Below are 24,256 nucleotides of genomic sequence, written 5' to 3'. Positions count from 1 at the left end.
TGGTCTGACTCAAATAAATGCTTAACAAATGTTTCTTAATTTATTGATTACTTGTTTAGTTGGTGAATACCTAGAGGGGTTTCACCCTAACTTATCTCCAGGGATATTTTCAAGCCCTAGAATGCCACTACAAGTAAACTAAAACTAGAAATTTGGACCGAGAAGGGAAGCAAGCAGGAAAAACGGCCTGGGGCAAGAGGCACAAGGAGGTGTGAGAGGTGATCTCTCAGAAGTGAAGCCTCCTCAAAGGGTCAATAGTTTTTGTTAATAGTTCTTGCATTGCTGACCTTGCAAAAACATGCTTTCAAAACCCTCCACTGTTCAGACCGTTTTTAAGCACTTAGCAGAAAGAATAGCCCTGCCGCCAACCTGAACTGTTTACCCTTGCAAAACTTCAGCCTTTTCTTGTCTCTGGGTAAACTTGTACAACTGCCTTTGTTCTCTATTGCTGGGGAAGATTTCCATGAATAGATTGCGCCTCCTGAAGTACAGTCAATGGGATAAGAGGAAGGGGGCTAGGGAGGGGGAGCTCCTGTTAGGGTATAAATAGATAGCTTGCTTTCTGTAACCAATAGGTATTCCCTGCTGCTGCCAGTAGTGTGATGAGGGGCGGTACCCTTTCTCATGAGAAAGCAATAAACTCCTTTCTGCTTTCAAGGTATCTAACTCTTTGTTTTAATTTTGGGTAGTAGTCTCTGTCCCACAAGAGGTATGGGTAAAAGAAACCCTGAAATACTGCCCCAAGAGAGGGAAATCCTGGAGACCCTGGATAACCCCAACCCCTCTGTTTATTATTTCCTATTTATCCTGTAAATAGATTGCTTTGTATGTATTTGTGTGCATGTTGTCTTTTCCATTAGATTGTAAGCTCCTTAAGGGTAAGGACTGCTTTTGCCTCTTTTGCATCCCAAGTGCTTATCCTAGTGCCCTACACTTAATAAATGGTTTTTGATTGCTATGAATATTGCTGTACTATATCAATATTACAAATCTTTGAAAAATATTAGTCTCCAACACTGGTAAAAAGTTGGCTATATCTAACTTAAACTTTGTCAATGGAATTGCTCAAATATCATTTATTGGTTGAATTAGGTTCTTATTATAGGTAAAATCATAACATGATAATGTGTTGTGTTTTTGAAAGAAGATTGTATTTTCTGATGTTCATATCCGTGTCCTGTTCAGAAACTCTTGCTATGATGAAGAGTGAAGGATGAAATGAACATGAAACAAGGAAGACTGGCACCAGGGCTTTATTAGACATTTCACTGAATACAAAGGAACTTTTTTTTTACATTAAATACACATTCTTGTCATAAAAATTCACATTTGCTATATAGAACTGTAGGCATTTATTTTCTCTACACAACATTTACTAAAGTACCAACAGCCAGATCCTAAGACGAGAAGGCACAGATCTGTTTCCCTCTGCTGAGTTTCTAATGACCGGTGAGCAGGAAGCCACCAGCAGTACACACTCACCCTTTCTTTAGAAATGTAGTAAATTAACTCAAACATTAACAAGAAATCCACGTGAAAAGGAGTTGGTTGATAGTAGCATATTAAGGAGTTTTGGTTTGTGTTCTACTTATAGAAATATCCCATAGGAGTGTATAGAAACCAAGAACATTCAAAACTCTTCTTTTCTTCCACATAATCACAAGGATTCTCTGTACAAAATGGCAGGATTGTAAAAACTACTTTTCCAAAGCAGCCTAGCACATGGTTTTATTCCCGTTAGTGTGGGTCGTTACAAAAACTGACCTGGAACTTGACCTTGACTATCAGTCAGTGACGGTCCTGAACAAAAAGTATGAAACTAGTTTGCCCAGTTTGCTCTTCAGGTGAAACCCCCAAGCTCCAGGTCCCAGTGCTTTCCCCTGGCTGTCTGAGGAGGGCTCCCAATCACCTGCATAGCACCCCAACCTTCAGAATAATCTCAGCCTCCTCTCCTCCCAGACAAAAAGTAAATATCTTAGATCTCTTTGGGTGCTGCTAGGTAATCTGATAAACTAAACTGACAAACTAATTCCAGCTAGAGTGTTGATGGGATAATTGTTTACTGAATTGCCTCTCCTAGGCAACATATTTGCATTTTAACAAAGTCTTTCAATGTTTTACCCTAAAGAAGTGATTAAGGATTCTAGGATTTATAATAAGCAGACTGGTAAGGAAGATATACGAGGATGATGGACCCTAGATAACACTTACATTATGCTAGGTGGATGGTGATCTACCCTGACAATGAAAAATCATAGTTTGCTAGAGGGAACGTAGTCATTTGACAGATGAGGAAACTGAGATCCTGAGAAGTGAAGATGCCTACTTAAGGCCAGCTAGTTAAGGGCTGGGACCCAATCTCTTCACTTTTAGCCCAGGATGCATTTCATCCCACTCTACTGGTCCTAGTTTATAAAGTTGTGTGCAACCCACTTCAACATTGGGGTTGATAGGAAGGTAGGATGCTACACTCTATTAATTCATACTACAATGCATGGAAAGGAATTGTGGCCCTGTGGAGAGAAGATCATGAAAGTGAGGAAGGGGAGAGATGGGTGAGTGGGACAAGACTAATGCTTTCCTCTTAATGTCTGGAAGAGAGCCATTCTAGCTCAGAGGAGTAAATGAAATTCCAGAAGCCAGGCCTGCTTCACACATGGCAATTAATGAATTGAGTGTTCAGGGAAATGTAGGAAAAAACATGGTTTATGTCTCTGGGGTCTTGAAATAAGTGTTCATTATCCAGTTCATTATTAGCTCTATCAGAAGCCGTGAGGCATTTTTGTGATTTTGCAAAAACGCAAAAGGAAAAAGTACCATGTTATGATCATGTGACGGGGTGGTAACTGGGAAATGGTTGTAAATGTAACTCTGAAGGTCTCTCATGGTTAATCAAACCAAGCTTGAGTCGTTTTACTTAGATTCATAGATCTAGAGCAGAGAGAGCCCCCAGAGACCATGTAGTCCACTGCCTTTCCTTTTACAGATAAGGAAATTGAAACCCAGGGTAATGGAGTGACTTCCCCACGGACCCCCAGTAGTAAGCTCCAGAGGCTGAATTTGAGCTCAGGACCTCTGACTCCAGAGGATCTTTCCTTCGTACTACAAAGCCTCCCTCAAAACCATATTATTATAAAGAAGACAAACCCTATCTTTAGAACAATTTTAGAGACAAACTGGATTGTCATACCAGTTGAAACCAGTATGTATTGGTTCTTTTAATGGGATGAGTTTCATCAGCAATTTAGAAGCCTTGAAATCAATGCAATTTGAGATTGTGAAGCTTTGCAACAGTCCAATAATTTAATTGTGAGAAATCCGATATGTAAAGAGAAATGGGACAATCTATAACAACAACAGAATTTGAAACCAGACTTGGACGAAAATGGTGGTGACTTAAGGCTGGTAACACTGTGCCCTTTTCCTTTAGGATAAGTTGCTTTTTAAAAATAGAACATACGACCCACACACATACATCTTCATGCGCACACACACACACACACACACACACACATATGGCATCAATACTCACAAGACACAGATAAAATCAAAATTACACAATTTTCAACAGATTTGTAATCAGCACATTTTACACACTCTACAGACTACTGTAGCATTTGTCAGGAAAACGTACATTTCAGAGCAATATTTAAAACTGCCTGTGACAAAGTAGTCACTACTGAGATATGGCAAATTCAGCATCCACACCGTTAGCTTTTGCATCACTGAGGAGTTTTAAAAGATTAAAATGCAATAGACGAGTTTCTTTCTTTCTTCTTTTTTTTAAGAGAGAAAAGGACAAAAGAAGACCTTGCTGAAGATATCCTGAGGGATAATTTTATCATATCTTTGTCAGAATTCATGGCAGGAGAATTCTACAAGGCCTGAACCTGTGGGGAGGTTAGAGACCTAAAGGGCGAAGAAGGCAGATAGGAGTCACTTTGGTCTTTAGACCAGGAAAATGGAAAATTCATGAGAAGAGGAAGTTTTCCTGAGACTTCCAACTTTCCTGACAGGAATTAGAAATGGGTAAAACAATATGAAAATGCTACCATTTTAAAAGACATCTTGTAACTTCAAAAGTGCTGTAAAAAGTGAAAGTGAGTGTTTGGGGTCATTCTAATTCCAGTCCATTTTATTGCATCAGTGTCTGTAATTGCTGAGATATGCTAAACTATTGCCACTGGGCACTCAGGCATCTCTTCTCCTGGTGATAATCTCTTTCTCAATTGGTTTTTGATTTTTTTTTCCCTTTCAAATATTTGACTGTAATTATATGATTCTGCCAAACCCCTTGAGAGAAACTTGTCACAGGAGTTAAAATATCAAGGAATTGAGAATGAATGATTAGAATGAATTTGTGCTTCAGAGGGAAAATAAAAGCTAACAAACACAAAATACCTTACCCTATAACATTTTCATTTTAGGTAGTATACCATCAGAAATGACCTTTCCAAAAATGGCTGTGAGAAAACATTAAAGTCATCACCTAAAATTGTCGTTAAGGATCATTTAAAGATTTTTGCTCCTTCTTTGCTAGTCAGATAACAGCAAAAGACAGGCTTTATGTGTCACTTACAATGGATATAGGTTGGTAAGAAAAACTGGGGAACTGATAATGTTTGATATTAACTTCCTTTCTTCCTTTTTTCTTCCTTCCTCCTCCCTTCTTCCTGCCCTCCCTTCCCATTCTTTATAGGACTCATGATGTATTTTGGAGAACAAAGTTAAACACAAAATCCATCAAGATGGGGCTATTAGGATTATTTGGGGGCTAGCTCTGTAATCCTTGTATACACTACTCCCAAGGAAGCCAATGGGAGTGTATCAATGACTCTCTTCAACCTAGGCTCCTGATCAACTTGCTTGGTATTTTATAGAGTTGCAGAGACAGGACAGAATACAGCAGAAGCCATGTCCTTTGGATTGATCTCCTACCTAAATTTTCTTTTTTTTCTGAACAACGAGGATTTCAGTCCAGGGAATGTTACTGCTGGAAGTAGCATCCTTTGCTATAGCATTAAAGCCGCCACTTGTACCTGCTCCACACATCCTTTACTAGCCATTAAGTCATCCACCTGTCACCATCATTTTCTCTGAACTTAGGAATTAAGGCAAGTCCAATTCTCCACATTGCCTGCTCCATATGTCGCCATGGAAATGAGTAACATTGGATTGAAAATAGCTTTCATATAACAAGGTTTCTTTGTGTATATTATTAACAGTAATTTAAGAAAATGCTCCTCCCCCGTGAAGAAATTGCACAATTAGGCCTCAGAGAACCTATAGTTGGCTTGCTTGTTAGTTTTCCAGCACCCAAATGGCAAACAAGATGAATCCCATGCCAGGCAAACATTACAATGAGGCTAAGAAGTCCAAGAAGATACAACATAGTTACCACTATAGATGATTACTTTTTCTTGAACACATTAAAACATTTTTTGATATATTTATAAATGAAATCCTTGTATCATTGCATGTGTGCTTGGCTGAAAAACCTCCAGAGAAATCGATAACAAGAAGTCAATTACAGTGAAAATCTGCTCAAAAAGTGATTTTAAGAGATACCAATTCATGAGTTCAATAACTCAGTGATCTTTTTTTTTTCTTATGCTATTGAATATAAGTAGTATAAGAAAAAAGATCACTGGGTTATTGAACTTGTGAATTTGTATATATATATATATATGTTCCAATTTAAATATATTCCAACTATACATGTATATATATTCCAATTTTTATATATGTATATATATAGTGTGTGTTGTATGTGTGTGTGTATATATATATGTATATATATATATGTATATATATATATATATATATATATATACACACACACACAACACACACACATATACATATATATTTTTCCAATTTAAAAATATTTCAGGGGGAAAGAGATAATAGAAACCAGAGCCCAAGGGGTTGGGGTAGGGTCCTAATTTGCCTTTCTGAAATATTGGGAGTACAGACTGTAATTGCTCACTACGTACACTAAAAAAGTACAATAAGATCCTTCATTTTAAAAAAGTTGCTTCCACATATTTTAAACTCTAAAATATTTTAAAGCAAGTTTAGTCGATTGGACTTCCTTAATGTTTTACACTAAGGTTTTTATCTGAAAATCAAAGGGGGGTGTGTGTGTGTGTGTGTGTGTGTGTGTGTGTGTGTGTGTGTACAATTGTTTTGGTATGCTGTGTATGGCCAGAAATATATGGAGCTGATATGTACACATAAACATTACTCTGTGCTTATGCAGACCTAGTCATCTTATCATATGCATTATCTTACTTCTACTCCATTCTCTGATTCCTTTTTCAAAGTTGTGCAGTGGAAAGCACGGGCGTTGGGTCAGGGGAGCTGGGTTCTGCTCCTGACTTGGATGCTTACTAGATGTGTGACTATGAACAAGTCTTTTAACTTCTTCAATTATAATCTAAGGCTAATATCCACACTCCTTATCTCACAGTGTTGTGAAGAAAACACTTTGTTAACCTCACCAGTGTGATATAAATGAGATACCGTTATTAGTAAGAAAATAATAAATATAATTTTTCTGGTCACCAGGTTTCCCAGTTGTATAATCCTGATTGCAGATTCCTTTTCTAGGTCATTTTTTAGTCCCAAGAAGTAGGTAAATGTGTTTTTATAATATATAACCTGTGCTTGTAAAAAGTTTATCAAAATTCAGACAAACTTTGATAGCTTGGTCCTTACTGAATGCAATAATTCAATTGCATTTTCTAATACCAGGATTAGGGGCTGGCCCTGGAGTCAGGAGGACCTGAGTTCAAATCTGGCCTCGGACACTTACTAGTTGTATGACCTTGGGTAAGTCACTTAACTGTTTGCCCAGTTTCCTCATCTGTAAAGTGAAGTGGAGAAGGAAATGGCAAACCACTCTAGTATCTTTGCCAAGAAAACCCAAAATGGGTCATGGAGAGTCCAAAACAACTGAAATGACTCAACAACAATACCAAGATTTCTTTTTCTGAAGAATTTAGAGAGTTTTGTTAATTTTATCTTCAAAGTTGCCTGCCGAGACAGTTGGAGAAAAGGTTGCTGCCTTTTTAGAATGGGTTATAATTTGGGAAAAAGGCATCCTAAAAGGTCGAATGATTTGCCCAAGGTCGTACTTAAAAGCTTCTGGTGCAGGCAATGCTGGACCATCCTTGGTTGGTCCTGCACTGTCTAGACCAGTGGTTTTTACTTTTTAAGTCTGTGGAAGCCTTCTATGTTCTTTTGCCTGTCCCTGATAAAAGGTGGACAAAGAGTAATGGGTCAGATGCCAATTAAATATGACTGCCAGAACAATACTTTATTTCAATGAAGCCCCAGAAATAACTCATGGGACCTGCCTCATGTGTGCCGGGGAACACAGTTTGAGAACCACTACTCTAGTCTGCACGCCATTCCTCTGTCTCTATGAGATCTCCAGTTTGAAAGACTAAAACTCAACTCATGTTTCCCCAGGTACTATGTCCTGCAAATGCTCATTAGGAAATACAGATTTACTTGGGATTAATTGTTGCTTAATTTGTTCTTGAAACTTGGATCTGATCTTCTTGAAAAATCTATGGGCAACAGGAAAGTTAATCTTCCATTTGCGATTCATTGAAGTTATTGAGATTTAATCAGCTAACTTAGGTTTTTATTTCACTGCTATATTCTTGGTTTTTTTTTAATCAGATATTTATTGACTTAGCAGAGAAATATGTAGAAGATGGGGTCTTCAAAGAGTTCTGGTAAGGAAGAGTGTCTTGATTTCTTGTCACTTGTGGTGATCTAGCATTTCCAGGCAATGGCAAGATGGGCATTATTTTTTTAAAGGGATTCCCTACACATAAATCAACATCTCCCTCTCCCTTTATTATTATTTTTTGCTGTGGAATTGGCACTCAGGTTTTTGTCAGAAGAAGTTCTGACTCTATATTTATAGCTGCCTTAAATAGAAATACTGCATATCCTGTTCCTTTCACACACACACACGCACACACACACACACTCATCAATGATTATGGTGTCTGAGTATACTGATGCTGGAAGTATTATTAATGCATATTTTCTATTGGGTCAAACCTGGGGGGCTGTGACTGACCAGCCATCTAACTACAAAATTGGGCAGGCCTTTCACATTTTATTAAGTCTCCAAAAGCCAGTAATTTACATCTAACTGAATCAGTCTCATGTCAGGTCTACAAATTGTTGCATGCCCTATGCTGCTTTTGATAAATGGGTGAGGCATGTTGGATGGAGCATGGATCTTAATCTTGAAAGTAGAAAATGCAATTTAAACAGACACTCATAAATACAAGCCACAGCGATTAATTGTGATAAACATTGAACAGGTCTTTTCTATCCCTAACACTAGATACAAGAATAGACTTGGTTTTTCAAATGGGGACATGAAATATTTATAGAGGTGCAGATCATGATGAGAGTTACTAAAAAAAAAGTGTTCCTCCCCTTTTTCCCACCCACCCTAAGCCCTAAACACTTCCAAGATTCAGTGGCATAAGAAGATCAATATGTTCTAAGATAATATGCCTAATACAATTGGTCTTCTCTATCTTATGCATGGCCAGTACTATCAAGTGGTGTCTGCTTCTCCTTCCTCAAGGATGTAGTTGAGTTTGATGACCGTGCTGATAAAATCCCCAAGTTCTACAAAATCAGCAGTGACAATGTTGATGCCGCTCTCTCCAGGTTTCTGAGTCCGGACCCAATGCATCATGGCTGGGAGAGCTCTAATGAGGAAAAAAGAAAAGAAGTTACACAGGGATGAAGAACAGAGAGAGAGGGAGGACATATTTCACAGCATTGCAATTCCTAGTCTGTATTCATGGCCAACAAAGTGGGTTCTTGTATACATGCAGCTCAATCATGGCAGTGAAAGAAGTAGAGAAGGAAATCGTTAAGCCAATGTCCCTTTGGTGGTAGGCTATGGCCAAGTCTATATATTTAGAAGGGAGGAAACAGGCCTTGGGGAGTAGATGAAATTTCAAAGGGGAAGTCCCTAGGCTTTGGAGTATATAGAACTAAAGGCCATTTTGGAATTAGGGGATGCTGCTGACCAGTAACCCCTGCCACATAGGCAGCTAGACTACACTTGTTTCTCTGTTTCAAGTATAACAGAAAGGTTTACACTGGTGACTTAGTGCCTAACAGTCCCACTATGACATAAAAACACTTAGCCTGGAGGACTAAGAAGACAATTAGGTGGCATAATGGATAGAATGCTGGAATTGCAGTGTTGTGATAAAATCTGCAATAAAGAGAAACTGAAGTACAAAGTTCTAAATATGGTCAATTTATTAGTAATGCTTACAATTGCTAATAAAAGGGATCCATGGTTCTGTCATAGCCAGGGATACCTTGGGCAGCCAGAGCAGCCTTTTTTATACAGTGAAAATATAACAAGTTATATGAGGTGCCAAAATAGTTCAGTGATGAAAACTAAACTAAGGCTGTATTTGGTCTACAGCAGAGGTAAAGGGTAGGCCTACAGAGCTAAAGGGTGGGCTTATTTAGCTTGACTCACAAGAGAGGATCTCTAGGACCCATGACAATGGGGAAAACACAGAGATGAACAACACCATCTGGAAAGTCCCATGTTGGGCACTTCCCTACACCAGAGTGGTCCACTGCTAGGCAAAACATCTTATGACCAGGTTGACTCATCCTCCATTTCCTTCTTCTTCCAATTTGTGTTAAGACAGATTTGAGTCCAGGCCATAACTCAGAGGAACAGGGAAGTTAAACTCTTACAAACTTCTTACTAAGGCCTATACAATAAAATCTGATCCAGAAGTATGAATTCCAGTGATTAGATATAATTCTTAACTAATAAATAAAACAAAATAAAGTAGGTTATCAATTTTCAATTTCACGGGAGTCAAGATGACCTGAGTTCAAATCCTGATACAGAAACTTACTAGCTGTGTATGAATCGAGACAGGTCCTTAACCTATCTGTGACTTAGTTTCCTCTTCTGTAAAGTGAGAGAGTTGGATCTGATAAAACCTATGGCCCCCATCCAGCTCTAAATCTAAGACTCATTGGGCTTTCACATTCTTGGTCAGTCTTCCACCTTGAGCAGGCTGCACTAGCTACAATTTGAGTGGAAAAGGGATGAGAAGAGGTGAGCATTTTACATACGGGAACCAAAATCACTATTATCTATCTATTTATCTATCTCTCTCTATCTATCTATCTATCTATCTATCTATCTATCTATCTATCTCTCTATTTATCTATCTATCTATCTATCTATCTATCTATCTATCTACCTATCTATATCTATATCTGTATTTATATTGGTAAGTAAACCTTCTTTCATACTTCTTGCTTGCTTTCGGTCAGTCATTTATACTCTTCCAATACCTTGGTTGTATGATGATCATCATCAGCCCTCCTGAGATACTCTTTCCTTTGAGAGGAAATTAATAGACTTGGGCTCTGATCTGGACAACAACAGGCTGAGGGATTTTCATAGGAAAGGGTAAGCTAGTACCAGGTGCCCAACCTCCTTAGGAAGAGTATCTAAGAGCATCTCTGATGATCACCTCTCTTGTGCCAGTGTACGTGGAAACACCTTGCAAAGAGAATCACTAACAAAGGATTGTCTGGTTCTCTTTCTGGTTCTGTACGGTCTAACAAACACTACTTTCTCCAAAATCACGCAGCAGGAAGGGAGGGCCAGACAAATTCTCCCTTGCCTGCAGAAATTCACAAGCATTTCTTTCCTTTGGACAGTTTATGCCACTTCAACCTCCAATATGCTTACCTGAGGACCAAGTCAAGGCTGCCGTTCCATATACAGCACATACAAAGGTAAGAAACAGTATTTGACAACAGCTATCTCAAATCTCCCACGAAACTTCTAAAAGGCTTTCCAGTGACTGAATCTCCTTTCCTTGTTCTTATTTTTCATCCTCGGATAATGACCCAATGGTCCACTTCAAAAGCTCAACTTTACCCCAGATCTCATACCCCAGGTTGCTTACATTTTTAATGAGCTCATCTCATAGCTTCTGTTCAATTGCTAAATCCTCTCCCTTTGTGTTCCAGAGGGCATTACTTTCTATCCTGACCCACACCCCTACCCATTTCCTCTTTGCACTCCCTGGAGCAGCCAAGCGAGGTTGCCTGTGGGGAGGTCAGAAATATTCCTCATACACTGGAAGGGCTTCTCTGTACATGTGTTATGTGCAGTACAATCTCGTCTTCTTCTGTAACATTCAACTGGGCATTTTTATTGTCTCATGCTGCTGTTTAAAAGTTTTTCCAATGTATATCTGGTCTCTCCAACAATGCTATACATTCCTCAAGTGCAGGGAAGATCACAGGACTTAGAACTAGAAGGGGGCGTGGAGATAATGTAGTCCATCCCATTCATTTTACATATGAGGAAACTGAAGTCACTTGAAAGGCAAAGCACCTACTTCACAGGGCCATTGCAGGTATGGACGAGATAATATGCTTTGAAAACTTTAAATTTTACATACATTTTAACTCTTGTGTTGTCTGAGATCACACAGGAAGTAAGCACGTCCCATTGATCTAGCTAAAGTCAAATCATCAAACATCATTAAGCACTCACCATGTGCCAGACATTGTGCTAAGCAACAGGGATAAAAAAAATACAGGCAAAAAGACAGTCCCTGTCCTCAAGGAGCTTACATTCTAATGGAGTAAGACAACACATTAAAGAGGAACTTAAAAGGGAGAGGAACACAATGGCAAAGCCCAGGAAGTGAAATATGGCTGGTTTGGGCCCTCTTCAAAATGGAGTTTCTGGAAAGAACCCACCAATGGAAGAGGAGGGGGAGTCAAGCTTCTATCTTTTGATTTCAAATCTGGCACTCTCTCCATTATACCAACTTGTTAATTAATATTAATATGATTTTTTTTTTTTGGCTAAGCAATGGGGTTAAGTGACTTGCCCAAGGTCACACAGCTAGTGATTGTCAAGTGTTTGAGGCCAGATTTGAACTCAGGTCCTCCTGACTCTAGAGCTGGTGCTCTATCCACTGACCCACCTAGCTGCACCCATTAATATAATTCTTTTGTAATTTTCCTCCACCTTTCCCTCATTCGCAGTACCAAATACATGTCATATGATAGTAATTCAATTAGACACTTATTGTATTTTAACCACTAATTGAATGTCCTGTAAAAAAAAAAGGCTGGAGTTGAGTTCCCCAAGAATCTAAAATAAACACCTTCTTGGGGTCCATCTGTCCCTTGCTTTAAGTCACAACCCCTTCCACTTGAGTGGCAAACTAGGTTTGTCCAGTGATTCAAGATAAAAAGCATATGTGTATGTGGGGAGTGGGTGGGATAGGAGTAGTTTGAGGGCGAAATTTTCAACTTTCAGTGAAGTATTCCTATCACTCTCTCCATTCTGAGTAAATATTCAATGACCTGAGAAATGGGCAGAAGCAAACAATCAGCTTGGCGGATACCATCATATCCACACAGTAATATTTATTACCAAATGAGAAAAGAGAGGATTAACAAACACTGTTATTTTCATCTTCTGGAAATAGTTAAGAATTAAATGCAAATGGAGTAAATCTTTATAGATGCAGGATCATTTTCTCTTTTAAAATACAACAAATTTCTTAAGATCAAGAAATTATCAATGAAAAAGTAAGACTTTTCCCCCTTCCCCAATTTTAGATGAGAATTTAAGGCGGGACATGTAATAATGAAAAGTAGGCAGATACAGTGTATGACTGTAGGCATAGAATTATTGGGGGGAGATGTAAAAATGAGTGAATATGAGAAAGGCTGTGACTATACATAATATATATACGTATACATATATGAACTAGTTTGGCTTTTTGAGGGTGAGGTGGGGGGAAGAAAGAGATGGGGTAGGGAGAGAGAGAGAGAAAGAGAGAGAGAGAGAGCTAGTTTGTTTTTTGACAGATGACTACTGTTTTGTTTAATAGAGCTACTGATAGCTTTCACAACCATATTCTTTCCTCAAGTTTGGAAAGCATTTAAGCTGCTTTTTTATGAAGGGAACTTATCAAGGCAGGTATGCATGCCTTGGCTCCTCTTCCTTAGAATAGAGTATAAGCTCTTTAAAGGCAAGGACTGTTTTGTTTTTGTCTTTATATCTCTAGATGTTGGCACATAGTAGGTACTTAATAATTGCATCTAAGGGGCAGCTAGGTGGCACAGTGGATAGAGCACCAGCCTTGGACTCAGAAGGACCTGAGTTCAGATCCGGACTGGGACACATAACACTCACTAGCTGTGTGACCCTGGGCAATTCACTTAACCCCAATGGCCTTGCCAAAAAAAAAAAAAACTTCTAAAAAATAAAAATAAAAAAAAAATTTCATCTAACACAGGCAACATTAATATGGATAGAGACACTGAAGGATAAATTTATGGTTTGACAAAAGCAAAGGGCTACTTTAGGAGGTAGTGAATTTCTCATCACTGGAAGTTTTCAAGGAGAGAGTATATAATCACTTATTGGGAGATATTGTAAATAGGATTCATATTCCAGGTAGAGGGTGGGCTCATTTACAGTTCTGGGATTCTGAGTGACATCCAGTGGGGATGGGAAGTTCATCAGCTATGCGACAATTTATAGCAACCCTACACTAGAGTACATTAGGAAACCAAGATCCTTTTCCTCACTGTAGTCTATATTATAGTTGAGTAGAATATAAGCACTTTGATGTCAGTGACTATTTCATTGCTATTTCCTCACTATCTAGAGAGTGCCCAGCACATGGTAAGCACTTAATGTTTTTTGATTTATTAGCTAAGCAACTTCCTTTGTCATTCATTTTCTTCATGGCCTTAAGGAATTGAAGCAAGATGTTACCAGCCATGCCAATCAACAAACATGTCCTGAGTTTGTCTGTTGCACTGGCTCTGGAACAATATCTATGGCATGATGAGGGCAGTGAATTATTTTTGTAGTTACTACATACTGGCTGCCCTTCACTGAAAAATGCATGCTACATAGCATCAGGAGAACATAGATGTGCTCTGAGTTACTTTTCTGGAAGTGGCAGTGGATTACCACTGACCCATTCATGCTCCTTGCTCCTCACCCCCACTCCTTGATCCTCACCCCCACCCCTTGTCCTGATAGAACAAGATATAGTAGGCATTTGACTACAATCCTTGGAATACAGCAAGAAGCAATAGAAAAAGGAAAAAAGCTACCTTGGAGTGAAAAGTGTCCCTCTTTCCACTCCTGGAGCCAGTGGGGTCTTGGCTTCATGTAGGTATCAGTTTCTCCCAGCCACAGTTTTTTTTTTTTTGCAGACTACATAGAGTTTAAAGAATTAAGATCAAGGAAAAGAGGTGGCAGAAAGAATAATGGACTTGCAATCACAGGACCTTACATTAATCCCTGACTTTGGAATTTACAACCTACATGACCCTGGACAAATTATTTGTCTGCTCTAAGATTCAATTTTCTCACCTGTAAAATGAGGTGTTGACCAGATGACCCCTGAGGTCCCTTCCAGCTCAAAATCTATGATCCTATGATTACCTTCATCCAGCACATGGGGATTCATTAAAGGTCCCATCTTTCTTGCTTCTGAGTAACAATCATTTCAGTCTTGCCCCTTTGGTTCTTGTGGTTCTGTTGTCTCAGATCTCAGAGACATGGCACGCTATACAGTTTTTACAGGCATACTTAACCCATCTGAACAATCGAGACTGTGTCTACTTGCATTAAATATATAGGGTATTTGAAGAAAATGTAGACATAGAATTCTTAGCCTAAACACTTTCTAGCCAGAAAGAGATCAAAGAGGAGTCAGCCATTTAAGCAGTTCACAAAAGGGACTGCCAAAAAAGAAGTGAATTCTTAGAGAGAAAGATGTAGATATATTTATAATACACTGTCCAATTCCTTTTAAGAACTCATAGTTTGGATGCCAGAAACTCGGGCTTTTGTTACTTTTTACCTAGCTTCAGAAGGCCCTTCCTGAGAGTATTCCCTTTTACGAGGTTTCTCTAATTATTTTATAAGCTCCCAACAGATTAATCTTCCTGATTCATGGACCTGATAGTCCATCTTCCCTGCTAAAACAAAACAAAACAAAACAAAAAAACAAACACCTGCAGTGGTGCTGTAGTGGGTGTGGATGAAATATCAAACCACTTAGTCTGATATTCAGGACCTAGAAGAAGGTGGTATGAGCAGCAGTGTCTTAATGCTGCAGGGAGGTCTAGGGGTCCAGGATGAGGACTAAAAAATGACAACTGGATTTGGTAACTGGATGACACTGATGATCTTTGAGAGAAGTGTTATGATAGAATAGTTAGTGGTAATGGAAGCAAGATTAAAGAAGGAGGTAAGAAAGTGGAGGCACTGAGAATGAGTCACTATTCTAGGAAGTTTGGCAGCAAAGGAAGGAGGAAAAATGAAATTATGGTTGGGTAGAGTCGAGAGGTTGAAGGAAGGCTTTTTTCCTTTAAAGGATTGCGAGACCAAAGCATTTTTTTGTGGTAGATGCCAAGGAGCCAATAGAGAGAAACATTGAAAAAGCACAAGAAGGGATAAAAGGCATCAGCAAAGTAGAGTGGAAAAATTGCTCCATTTAGAGCTGAGGTGCCTGAGTTCAAATTCCACCTCTTCCAGTTATATGTGTGACCTAAGTCACTTAACACTTAAACTCCTTGGGCCTCACTTTCCTCATTTGTAAAATGGGGGTCCTGGGATTTGTGACACTGAAGGTCTTTTTCAACTCCCCATTTATGATCTTACACAATGCCACGGAGTCTAGATAAACCGCAAAAAGAAAAGCAATGGAGGACTTCCATGAGCCAAGATGGCAAAGTAAGGAGTAAATTGCTGTAACTCTCCTATATTCACCTCCAAACAACCATAAAATAGCACCCCAAAACAAATCCTGGAATAGTAGAACCAGCAAAAAGACAGGTTGAAATAAGCTTTTAGCCCAAGAAACTTGGAAGATCAGCAAGAGAGGTCCTTCTCACTCAGATAAAAGGGGAGGACATTCCAGGACAGCAAGCATTCCAGCAAACCTCACCTCAGAAAACCAGTAGGAGATCCCCAGTGGAATGGAGCAGGCAAACACCAACACCAGGATCCCTCAAACACCAGGATCCCTCAGGGAAACTGGCAGGCTCCAGCTTTGAGAACCACTATATGCTTCAGTGTAGCCCCAGGCAAACAGGTATCCTCCAGCAGCCAGACCTCCATATTCTTCAGTGTAGCCCAAGGGAAAAGCAGAAACACCCCACCAGCCTCAGCACTTGCCAGACACCACCCAGCTCACACCAGGTAAGCTGCAAGACCCCTACAGCCTCCAGCAGCACCAGCCACCCCCATCCAACCCCTTCAGCACAAAACCAGACACACAAGAGTCCTGCAGGGGCCTCATGGCTACATAAGCACAGCACCAGGTAAACAGCCAGGGCCTACAGCTGCTGGCACATGGCACAAGCAGCTTGAGACAGTGCCCCACCCACCCTGGGAGCAGCTGAAATTTAAAAGAAAGGGAAGAGGAAAAAAAAAAGATGAGCAGAAAACAAACAAACAACAACAACAACAACAACAAAGAATCTGACCACAGAAAGTTATTATGGTGACAGGGAAGACCAAGACACAAACTCAATGTCAAAACCCCAAAGAAAAATGAGAAGTGATCTTGAGCCCAAAAAGATCTCATGGAAGAGCTGAAAAAGGAGCTTAAAATCATGTAGGAGAGGTAGAAGAAAAATTGGGAAAAGAAATGAGAGTGACGCAAGAGAATTTTCAAAAAAAGAGTCAACAGCTTAGAAAACTGCTAAAAAAACAGTAGAATTGGCCAAATGGAAAAGAAAGTACAAAAGCTAGTTGAGGAAAACGACACCTCAGAAATTAGAATCAGGCAAGTGAAAGCTAATGACTCTGAGACATCAAGAATCAACCAAACAAATTCAAAAGAATGAAAAAATGGAAGAAAATATAAAATACCTCATGGGATAAAACAATTGATGTGGAAAATAGATCCAGGAGAGATAGTATCAGAATCATTGGACTATCTGAAAGCCCTAATCAAAAGGAGAATCTGGACAACACGTTTCAAGAAATTGTCAAGGAAAACTGCCCTGACATCCTAGAACCAGTGGGCAAAATAGGCATTAAAAGAATCCACTGATCACCTCAGGAAAGAGATCCCAAAATAAAAACCCCAAGGAACGTTATTGCCAAATTTCAGAATTATGAAGTCAAGAAAAAAATACTATAAGTGGCCAGAAAGAAGCAGTTCAGATATCCAAGAGTCACAATCAGGATCACACAGGACTTGGCAGCTCCACATTAAAGAATCAGAGGTCATGGAACAGGATATTCCGGAAGGCAAAGGAGCTAGAACTACAACCAAGAATTGGCAAAATTGAGAATAATATATCAAGGAAACAAATGGCCCTTCAATGAAATAGAAGCATTTCAAGCTCTCCTAAGGAGAAACCAGAACTAAACCAAAAATCTGACCTCTAGTATCAAGACCCAAGAAAAGAGAGAAAAGAAAACATAAGAGATTCGATGGAGCTAAACTATTTACATTCCTACATGGGAAGATGATACCTGTAATTCTTAAAAATTGTATCATTAATAGTACAGCTAGAAAGAGGGTATGGATGTAAGGTGAATTTGAGGGAATGACATAAAAAAATCAAGGGATGAGAAAGAGGAGTACAAAGGATGAGAAGAAAGGGTGAGGTAGAATGGGGTAAATTATTTCACGTGAAGAAGTATGAAAGACCTATTATAATGGAGGGGGAAATGGGAGGGTGGGCAATGAGCATCACTTGAACCTTACTCTCATTAGTATTTGCTCAAAGAGGGAATAATATATACCATCAGTTGAGTATAGAAATCTATCTTACTCGACAGGGAAGTAAGAGAGGAGGAGATCAAGTAAAGGCTGGGGGGTGCTTGAAACTGACAGAAGGGAGGGCAGATCAGGGGAGATGGTAAACAGAAGCAAAACACTGGTGAGGAAGGAAAGGGTAAAAGGAGAGAGAGGACAAATAGGAGGAAGACTAAGATGGAGGGAAATACACAGGTAGTGATCATAATTGTGAATGTAAATGGGATGAACTTTCCCATAAAACAGAAGTGGATAGCAGAGTGGATCAATAGGTACATAAGACAAAGTAGTCCATGGACATAGTAACCTGATGTTTGATAAATCCAAAGACTCCAGCTTGTGGGATAAGAATGTACTATTTGACAAAAACTGCTGGGAAAACTGGAAAACAATAGGGCACAAATTAGGTATAGACCAACATCTCACATGGTGTGCCAAGATAAGGTCAAAATAGGTGCATGATTTAGACATAAAGGGTGACACCATAAGCAAATCAGAAGGGCAAGGAATAGCCTACCTGTCAGATCTATGGGGAGGGGAAGAATTCATGACCAAACAAGTGATAGACAGCATTACAAAAAGTAAAATAGATCATTTTGATTATATTAAATTAAAAAAAATTGTACAAACAAAACCAATACAACAAAAATTAGAAGGAAAGTAGAAAGCTAGGAAACAATCTTTACAGCAAGTTTCTCTGACAAAGGCCTCATTTCTCAACTATACAGAGAACTGAGTCAAATTTGTAAGAATACAAGCCATTTCCCAATTGATAAATGGTCAAAGGATATGAACAGACAGTTTTCAGATGAAGGAATCAAAGCTATCTACAGTCATGTAAAAAAAATCTTCTAAATCACTATTGATTAGAAAAATGCAAATTAAAACAACTCTGAGGTACCACCTCATACCTATCAGATTAGCTACTACATGATAAAAAAGGAAAATGATAAATGTTGGAGCAGATGTGGGAAAATTGGGACACTGGTGGACTGTTGGTGGAGGTGTAAACTGATGCAGTCATTCTGGGGATCAACTGGGAACTATGCCCAAAGGGACATAAAACTGTGCAGACCCTTTGATCCAGCAGTACTACTGCTAGACATGTATCCCAAAGGGATCAAAACAAGTGAAAAGGACCTACATGTGCGAAAAATATTTATAGCAGCCCTTTTCTTGGTGGCAAAATATTGCAAACTGAGGGGATGCCCATCAATTGTGGGAACGGCTGAGCAAGCTTTGGTATATGAATGTAATGGAATACTGTTGTGCAATAAGAAATGATGAATAAGCAGATTTCAGAAAATCCTGGAAAGATTTGTACAAACTGATGCAAAGTGAAGTGAGCAGAACCAGAAGAACATTGTACATACTCTCAGCAACATTGGGTGATGATCAATTATGAATGGCTCAGCTCTTCTCAGCAACACAATGATCCAAGACAACTACAAAAGACCATGAAGGAAAATGCTGTCCTTATCCAGATAAAGAACTGATGGATTCTGAATGCAGATCAAAGCATATTTTTTCACTTTATTTTTTCTTGTCTTTTTTTTCTGTTTATCTGTTTCTTCTTTCACAACAATGAGTAATATGGAAAGATTTTTACATGATAGCACATGCATAACCTATATCAAACTGCCCACCATTTTCAGAAGAGGGGAAGGAAGGGAGGGAGGGAGAAGAATTTGGAACTCAAAATCTTGTTAAAATGAGTGCTAAAAATTTTCTTGACATGTAACTGGGCAAAAAACCAAAATACTTTTAAAAAAAGATAAAAATTGGGAAGGTGAATAGGCAAAATGGCATGTAATCAAGGATGTAATTAGAAAGAGTAGCTTTAGGAAATGGAGTGATTCCTCTTCCCTGAGACTAGAGGTAAAGGAGAAAAAATGAGTGATGGTACCAAAAATATTTTTAAAATTTTAATCACATAGTATTATACAAATATAAAGTGATGTACTTTGTGTTACGTGATATTTTTCATTCTCTTTAGATATAGACCCCTCACTTCAATTCAATTTCAAACAAACAAAACCAAATGAGAAAGTCAAGTCAGATCCCTGTTACTCAGAGACTGTTAAGAATGATGCAAGGTATGAACACTTACCATATAGGATTAGATGATACAAATGCTCCTAAGTCACTATAATTATTTGGAGCTGATATGCAAGTCCCTGTATTTGCTTGTGTTTAACAAGTAAATAGTGTACTGAGGCTTCTGTGCTTAGGAAAACAGCCTCCCCCTGACCATTTTCCTTGCACAGAAGCCAATCATGCTTTAATTCTTAGTTTCTTTCATTATTCCCATTTAAAGAGGAGTATTTTAATTCCACTTAGTCCTACTCAAATTTCAGTATAACCACTCCTCCTCTCCCCAAACCTTGGTAAATAACAAACACTTTTCTCCTTTTCCTGGAAACTGTTTTGATCTGTGCTAATGATTCTGTGAAGACACAATCCCTCGGGCTGCATTGCCTGAAATTCCCCCTTCCTCAGAGAGAGCTTAGTTTTACATCTGAGAAGTTACTTGCTGGATGCAAGGTATTATTTTCTAATGTTCCATGGGCCTTCATCCAATTTTCAATCCATCTCAAGGGACCAAGTTCCTAAATGGGGTCCTCGAGCTTGAACACATCCTGAGACATAATAGAGACGTATTAATCAATTCCCTTTGGAGGCTATGTAGTAGCACTCTCTTCATGACTACTTACAGTGTGGTCCCTATGAAACTAGGGAGTCAGTCTATGTGTGAGCTTATATAATAATAGAATATCATCATTGAAAGGCATTTTTGTGTTCCTCCAACTTTTTAAATACTGATATTTTACCAGTGCTGTTGTATGGTTAGAAGCCATGGAGTAGTGCAGTAGAACTGTAGCTGAAAATCACCCAAAAGCCAACAGAAGCTCATGGTAAGAGTGAACAGGCTATGATACATTATGAACCAGAACACGTAAAGGAGAAGCAGAGTAAAGAACCATCAAAGAAATTCTCAGTTAAAAAATATATTAGGTTTGTCATGTGGCAAAAGAAAAAGATGGCCAATGGACAGTCTTTGGGCTCCATTGGTACCCTCCTGATGTCAAGAACAGGTGAGAAAGGCCCTCTGTATGTTAGGTAGTGAATTATGATAGAATGCAAATCAGAGTTGCATAGAATGGGCAGGCATGAGGAGTGGCTATGATCTAGTTATTGGAGGGAATGGTCACATCAAAGGGATCATGGTTGTGTTTGAGAATTTGAGCATGTACACACTTCTTGAGAGAGCTGATGATGCAGAATAAGAGCTACGTTTTCAGACATGGCCACTATGGGAATTTGCCTTGCTTAGCTATACATATTATAAGAGCTTTGTTTTTCTTTTTTCAATGGGGGTGGGTGAGTGGGTAGAAAGGAGTGCAAGAGATGACAGGGATAAGATAGCAAAAAAAGAAAAGAAAGAAAAGAGGGCTATTGAAGAATATATTATATATACATATATGTATGTGTGTATGTATATGTATATATGTATGTGTGTATATGTGCGTGTGCGTGTGTGTGTGTATGTATAGATAGATAGACCGATGTATTTCAGAGAAGAGAAGGAAGGCCAAGGAGAAGCACGAACAGGCCAGGTTTGAAAGCTACAGATTGAATTTATTATATACTTTAAAAAAAAAGCAAGCCTCATATAATCGAGATCTTCAGTTTCATGTACAATACTTTTTTCTTCCCATCCTCCTATGTATATGGAAGTTTCCATTTTATTCGGTGTCTGGTAAGTACAGAACAAAAATAAATAAATTTTTAAAAGACACAAAAAAGAATCTGACTCTGTCTTCTTGCCCAAATGTGTTTTCAGCTCTACCAATTCTTTCAGTCCTGTGTTTGTGGTGTGGCATTAGCTTTTACATATATGTAAGCCTGGCCTTATCAGTATGAGGATAAATTGAGTCCTCAAAATCAATCAATTTAATGAACTAGTCAAGTCGGTCCCAAAGCCCCAATTTCACTGATATTTTTAAAGAGTTTAAGTAATATAACCATAGATTCAGGTGTAAATGTAGAAACATCCTCTGTCCAAGTTGCAGCAATTTTGAAGCAGAGGTTAACCTATGTGTATTTTGCGTGGAGTGGAGCATTATGCCTCATTTAATCCAGTTCCCTTTGGCAAAACTTATTAAGTGCCTACTCTGTGGAAGACATTCTTCTTGCCCTGATGGTGAGGGGCCTGCCAGGATTATGAGATTCCATTTGGAACTTTGGCCTGCAATCCTCACTCACCAAACTCCTACTTGTGCTTTGAATTTGAGAACATTTCTCCATAATCTTCCTAGATCTTCCCATTCTTTGTTCTGCTGCAGATTCTATTTGGTAGGGAAATTTGCAAGGCGGTATCATTTGTAATCTTGAATTATTTCTTCTGGTAAGCAAATATGATGTGGTGTGGTATAATCGATAGAACACTGGATTCAGATTCAAAAGATTTGGGTTGAAACTCCAGCTCTGCTGCTTACTCCCTCTGTCTAGCAAGCTTCTCATTTGTAAAATGTGGGATTTGAACCAGACAGTGCTTTTCAAGCTTTTTGTTCTTAGTACTCCTTTACACTTTAAAAAAATATTGAAGAATCCCCAAAGAGCTTTTGTTTATGCAGGTTGCATCTATTGCTGTTTACCATATTAGGAATTAAAACATCTTAGTATTATCATGAAGCTAGTCTTGACTTTGTGGACCCTCTAAAAGGGTCTCAGGACCCCTTACTTTAGAACTATTGGACTTGATCATCTCTAAGGTCCCATCTAGCTCCAAATCCAAGCAACTAGATGGCACAGTGGATAGAGCGCCAAGCTTGGAGTCAGGAAGACTCATCTTCCTGAGTTCAAATCTGGCCTCAGACACTTACTAGCTGTGTGACCCTAGGCAAGTCACTTAACCCTGCTGGCCTCAGTTCCTTATCTGTAAAATGTGCTGGAAAAGGAAATAACACACCACTCCAGTATCTTTGCCAAGAAAACCCCAAATGGGGTTACGAAGAGTAGGACACAACTAAAATGACAGAACAATAACAAAGCTCTAAGTCTACGGTCCTGTGATTTGGGGTAGCCCTACTGTGGTTGTTTAACTCAATAGTTTTGAAGTCATTTTGTTTTTTTAAGTCTGAAATCAAGCTATTCATTACACTTCAGCAAATCCCATCTGCCAATTTTCAGATGGGTCAGCACATTTTCAAATGAGCTGGTTATTAATATGACTCATAACAAATTATATGAGTACAGGCTAATAATATGTCAAGAAGCTGGGCTTTCATTGGTGGGTATTCCCTCTACCAACACAGATTCTACCCACTCATTGCCTCATCTGTGGTATCTGTGAATTACCAGGGTTGAAAACATCCATTGCCTGGTGGCCTAGACTTCTGGAAACATCTCCTCAAATTTAGCTAGCCTGGTTCTCAGATAACAGACAAAGTTCATCGCTGGGCCTTTGCTCAAAACCTTTCCAGTTTTGCAGGAACTATCAGAGTTTTTGCTTGGCTATGAATGAAGAAGGACTTTAGTGGAAGAGACTAATATTAAGAACAACAATTATACAGTTTCAAGGCCCTCTCTGGATTGCTTATTAGTCTGGGCATTGGTGTCAAGTTCACATTCAAGAAAGTATATTTCACCTCCATTGGAAAATCATGTTGCAGGTTGAGTTGAGTAAAATACTTCCCCCACCATTGTCTTGAGCAGCTCTAAACAGCTGTGGATGAGAAGAGGGTTGTTCCTCAGGGTCACTTACATGTGAATGCATTTGATTTTTCCTCTAGTGTTCCTCTTATTGAATGGAATTTCTGTATCAGTCTATTAATTTTTACAAAGCTCTTTGAGGCTCTTAGGGGGTAAGAATACTATGCTCAGGCTCTTTTATTACCAGCCCCTTCCTAAGAGTCTTTGTCAATCTGCACAATTCAGATACAGATCACAAGCCTTCTTTTCCCTCAACAATTGAATCTCTCAGAACCTGTTTTTTTTTTAATTTAAACATGGCCTGACAATATTTTTAAAAAGTAAGAAGAAGAAAATGGAAAGAAAAGCTTGTCCAAGATTTGCAAACAGTACAAAAGTTGCAGTGAGACATCTGTTTCTACGGGCTACAAATAAGCTATGATCTTCAGAATCAGTGTAGGTAATGAAAACATCACAGTATCCAGGGTTTCCACAGAAAGAATACTACTGATCTAGGCCAAAGTCTCTTCTCATCCAGAAAACAGCAGGGTTCAACAGCACTAAATAAGTTCTGATTGATGCCTAATGCAAGAAATGACTTTACATTTTGCTGATTTTCTTTTTTCTTCAAGTAACAGGCCTGGGAAAATTTAGTTTTTCAGAATAAATGTAAAATCAAGTCTTAATGA

At 38.8% G+C, this 24,256-nt stretch overlaps 1 protein-coding gene across 1 annotated transcript in view; it reads right to left on the bottom strand.

The window, feature by feature from the left end:
* Positions 1 to 1,237: 1,237 nt before the first annotated feature.
* PLCXD3 (phosphatidylinositol specific phospholipase C X domain containing 3) overlaps positions 1,238 to 24,256 on the bottom strand; it is a 227,702-nt gene continuing 204,683 nt past the window's right edge. The window contains exon 3 of the mRNA XM_020996350.2: positions 1,238 to 8,750. Coding sequence (XP_020852009.1) covers positions 8,594 to 8,750 — 157 coding nt within the window. The 3' untranslated portion in view covers positions 1,238 to 8,593. The remainder of the gene's footprint in view (positions 8,751 to 24,256) is intronic.

The sequence above is a fragment of the Phascolarctos cinereus genome, unplaced genomic scaffold (genome assembly GCF_003287225.1).
Source record: "Phascolarctos cinereus isolate Bilbo 61053 unplaced genomic scaffold, phaCin_HiC Scaffold_4;HRSCAF=312, whole genome shotgun sequence".
Classification (NCBI taxonomy): Eukaryota; Metazoa; Chordata; class Mammalia; order Diprotodontia; family Phascolarctidae; genus Phascolarctos; species Phascolarctos cinereus.
This window is presented reverse-complemented; position numbering and strand designations above follow the sequence as displayed.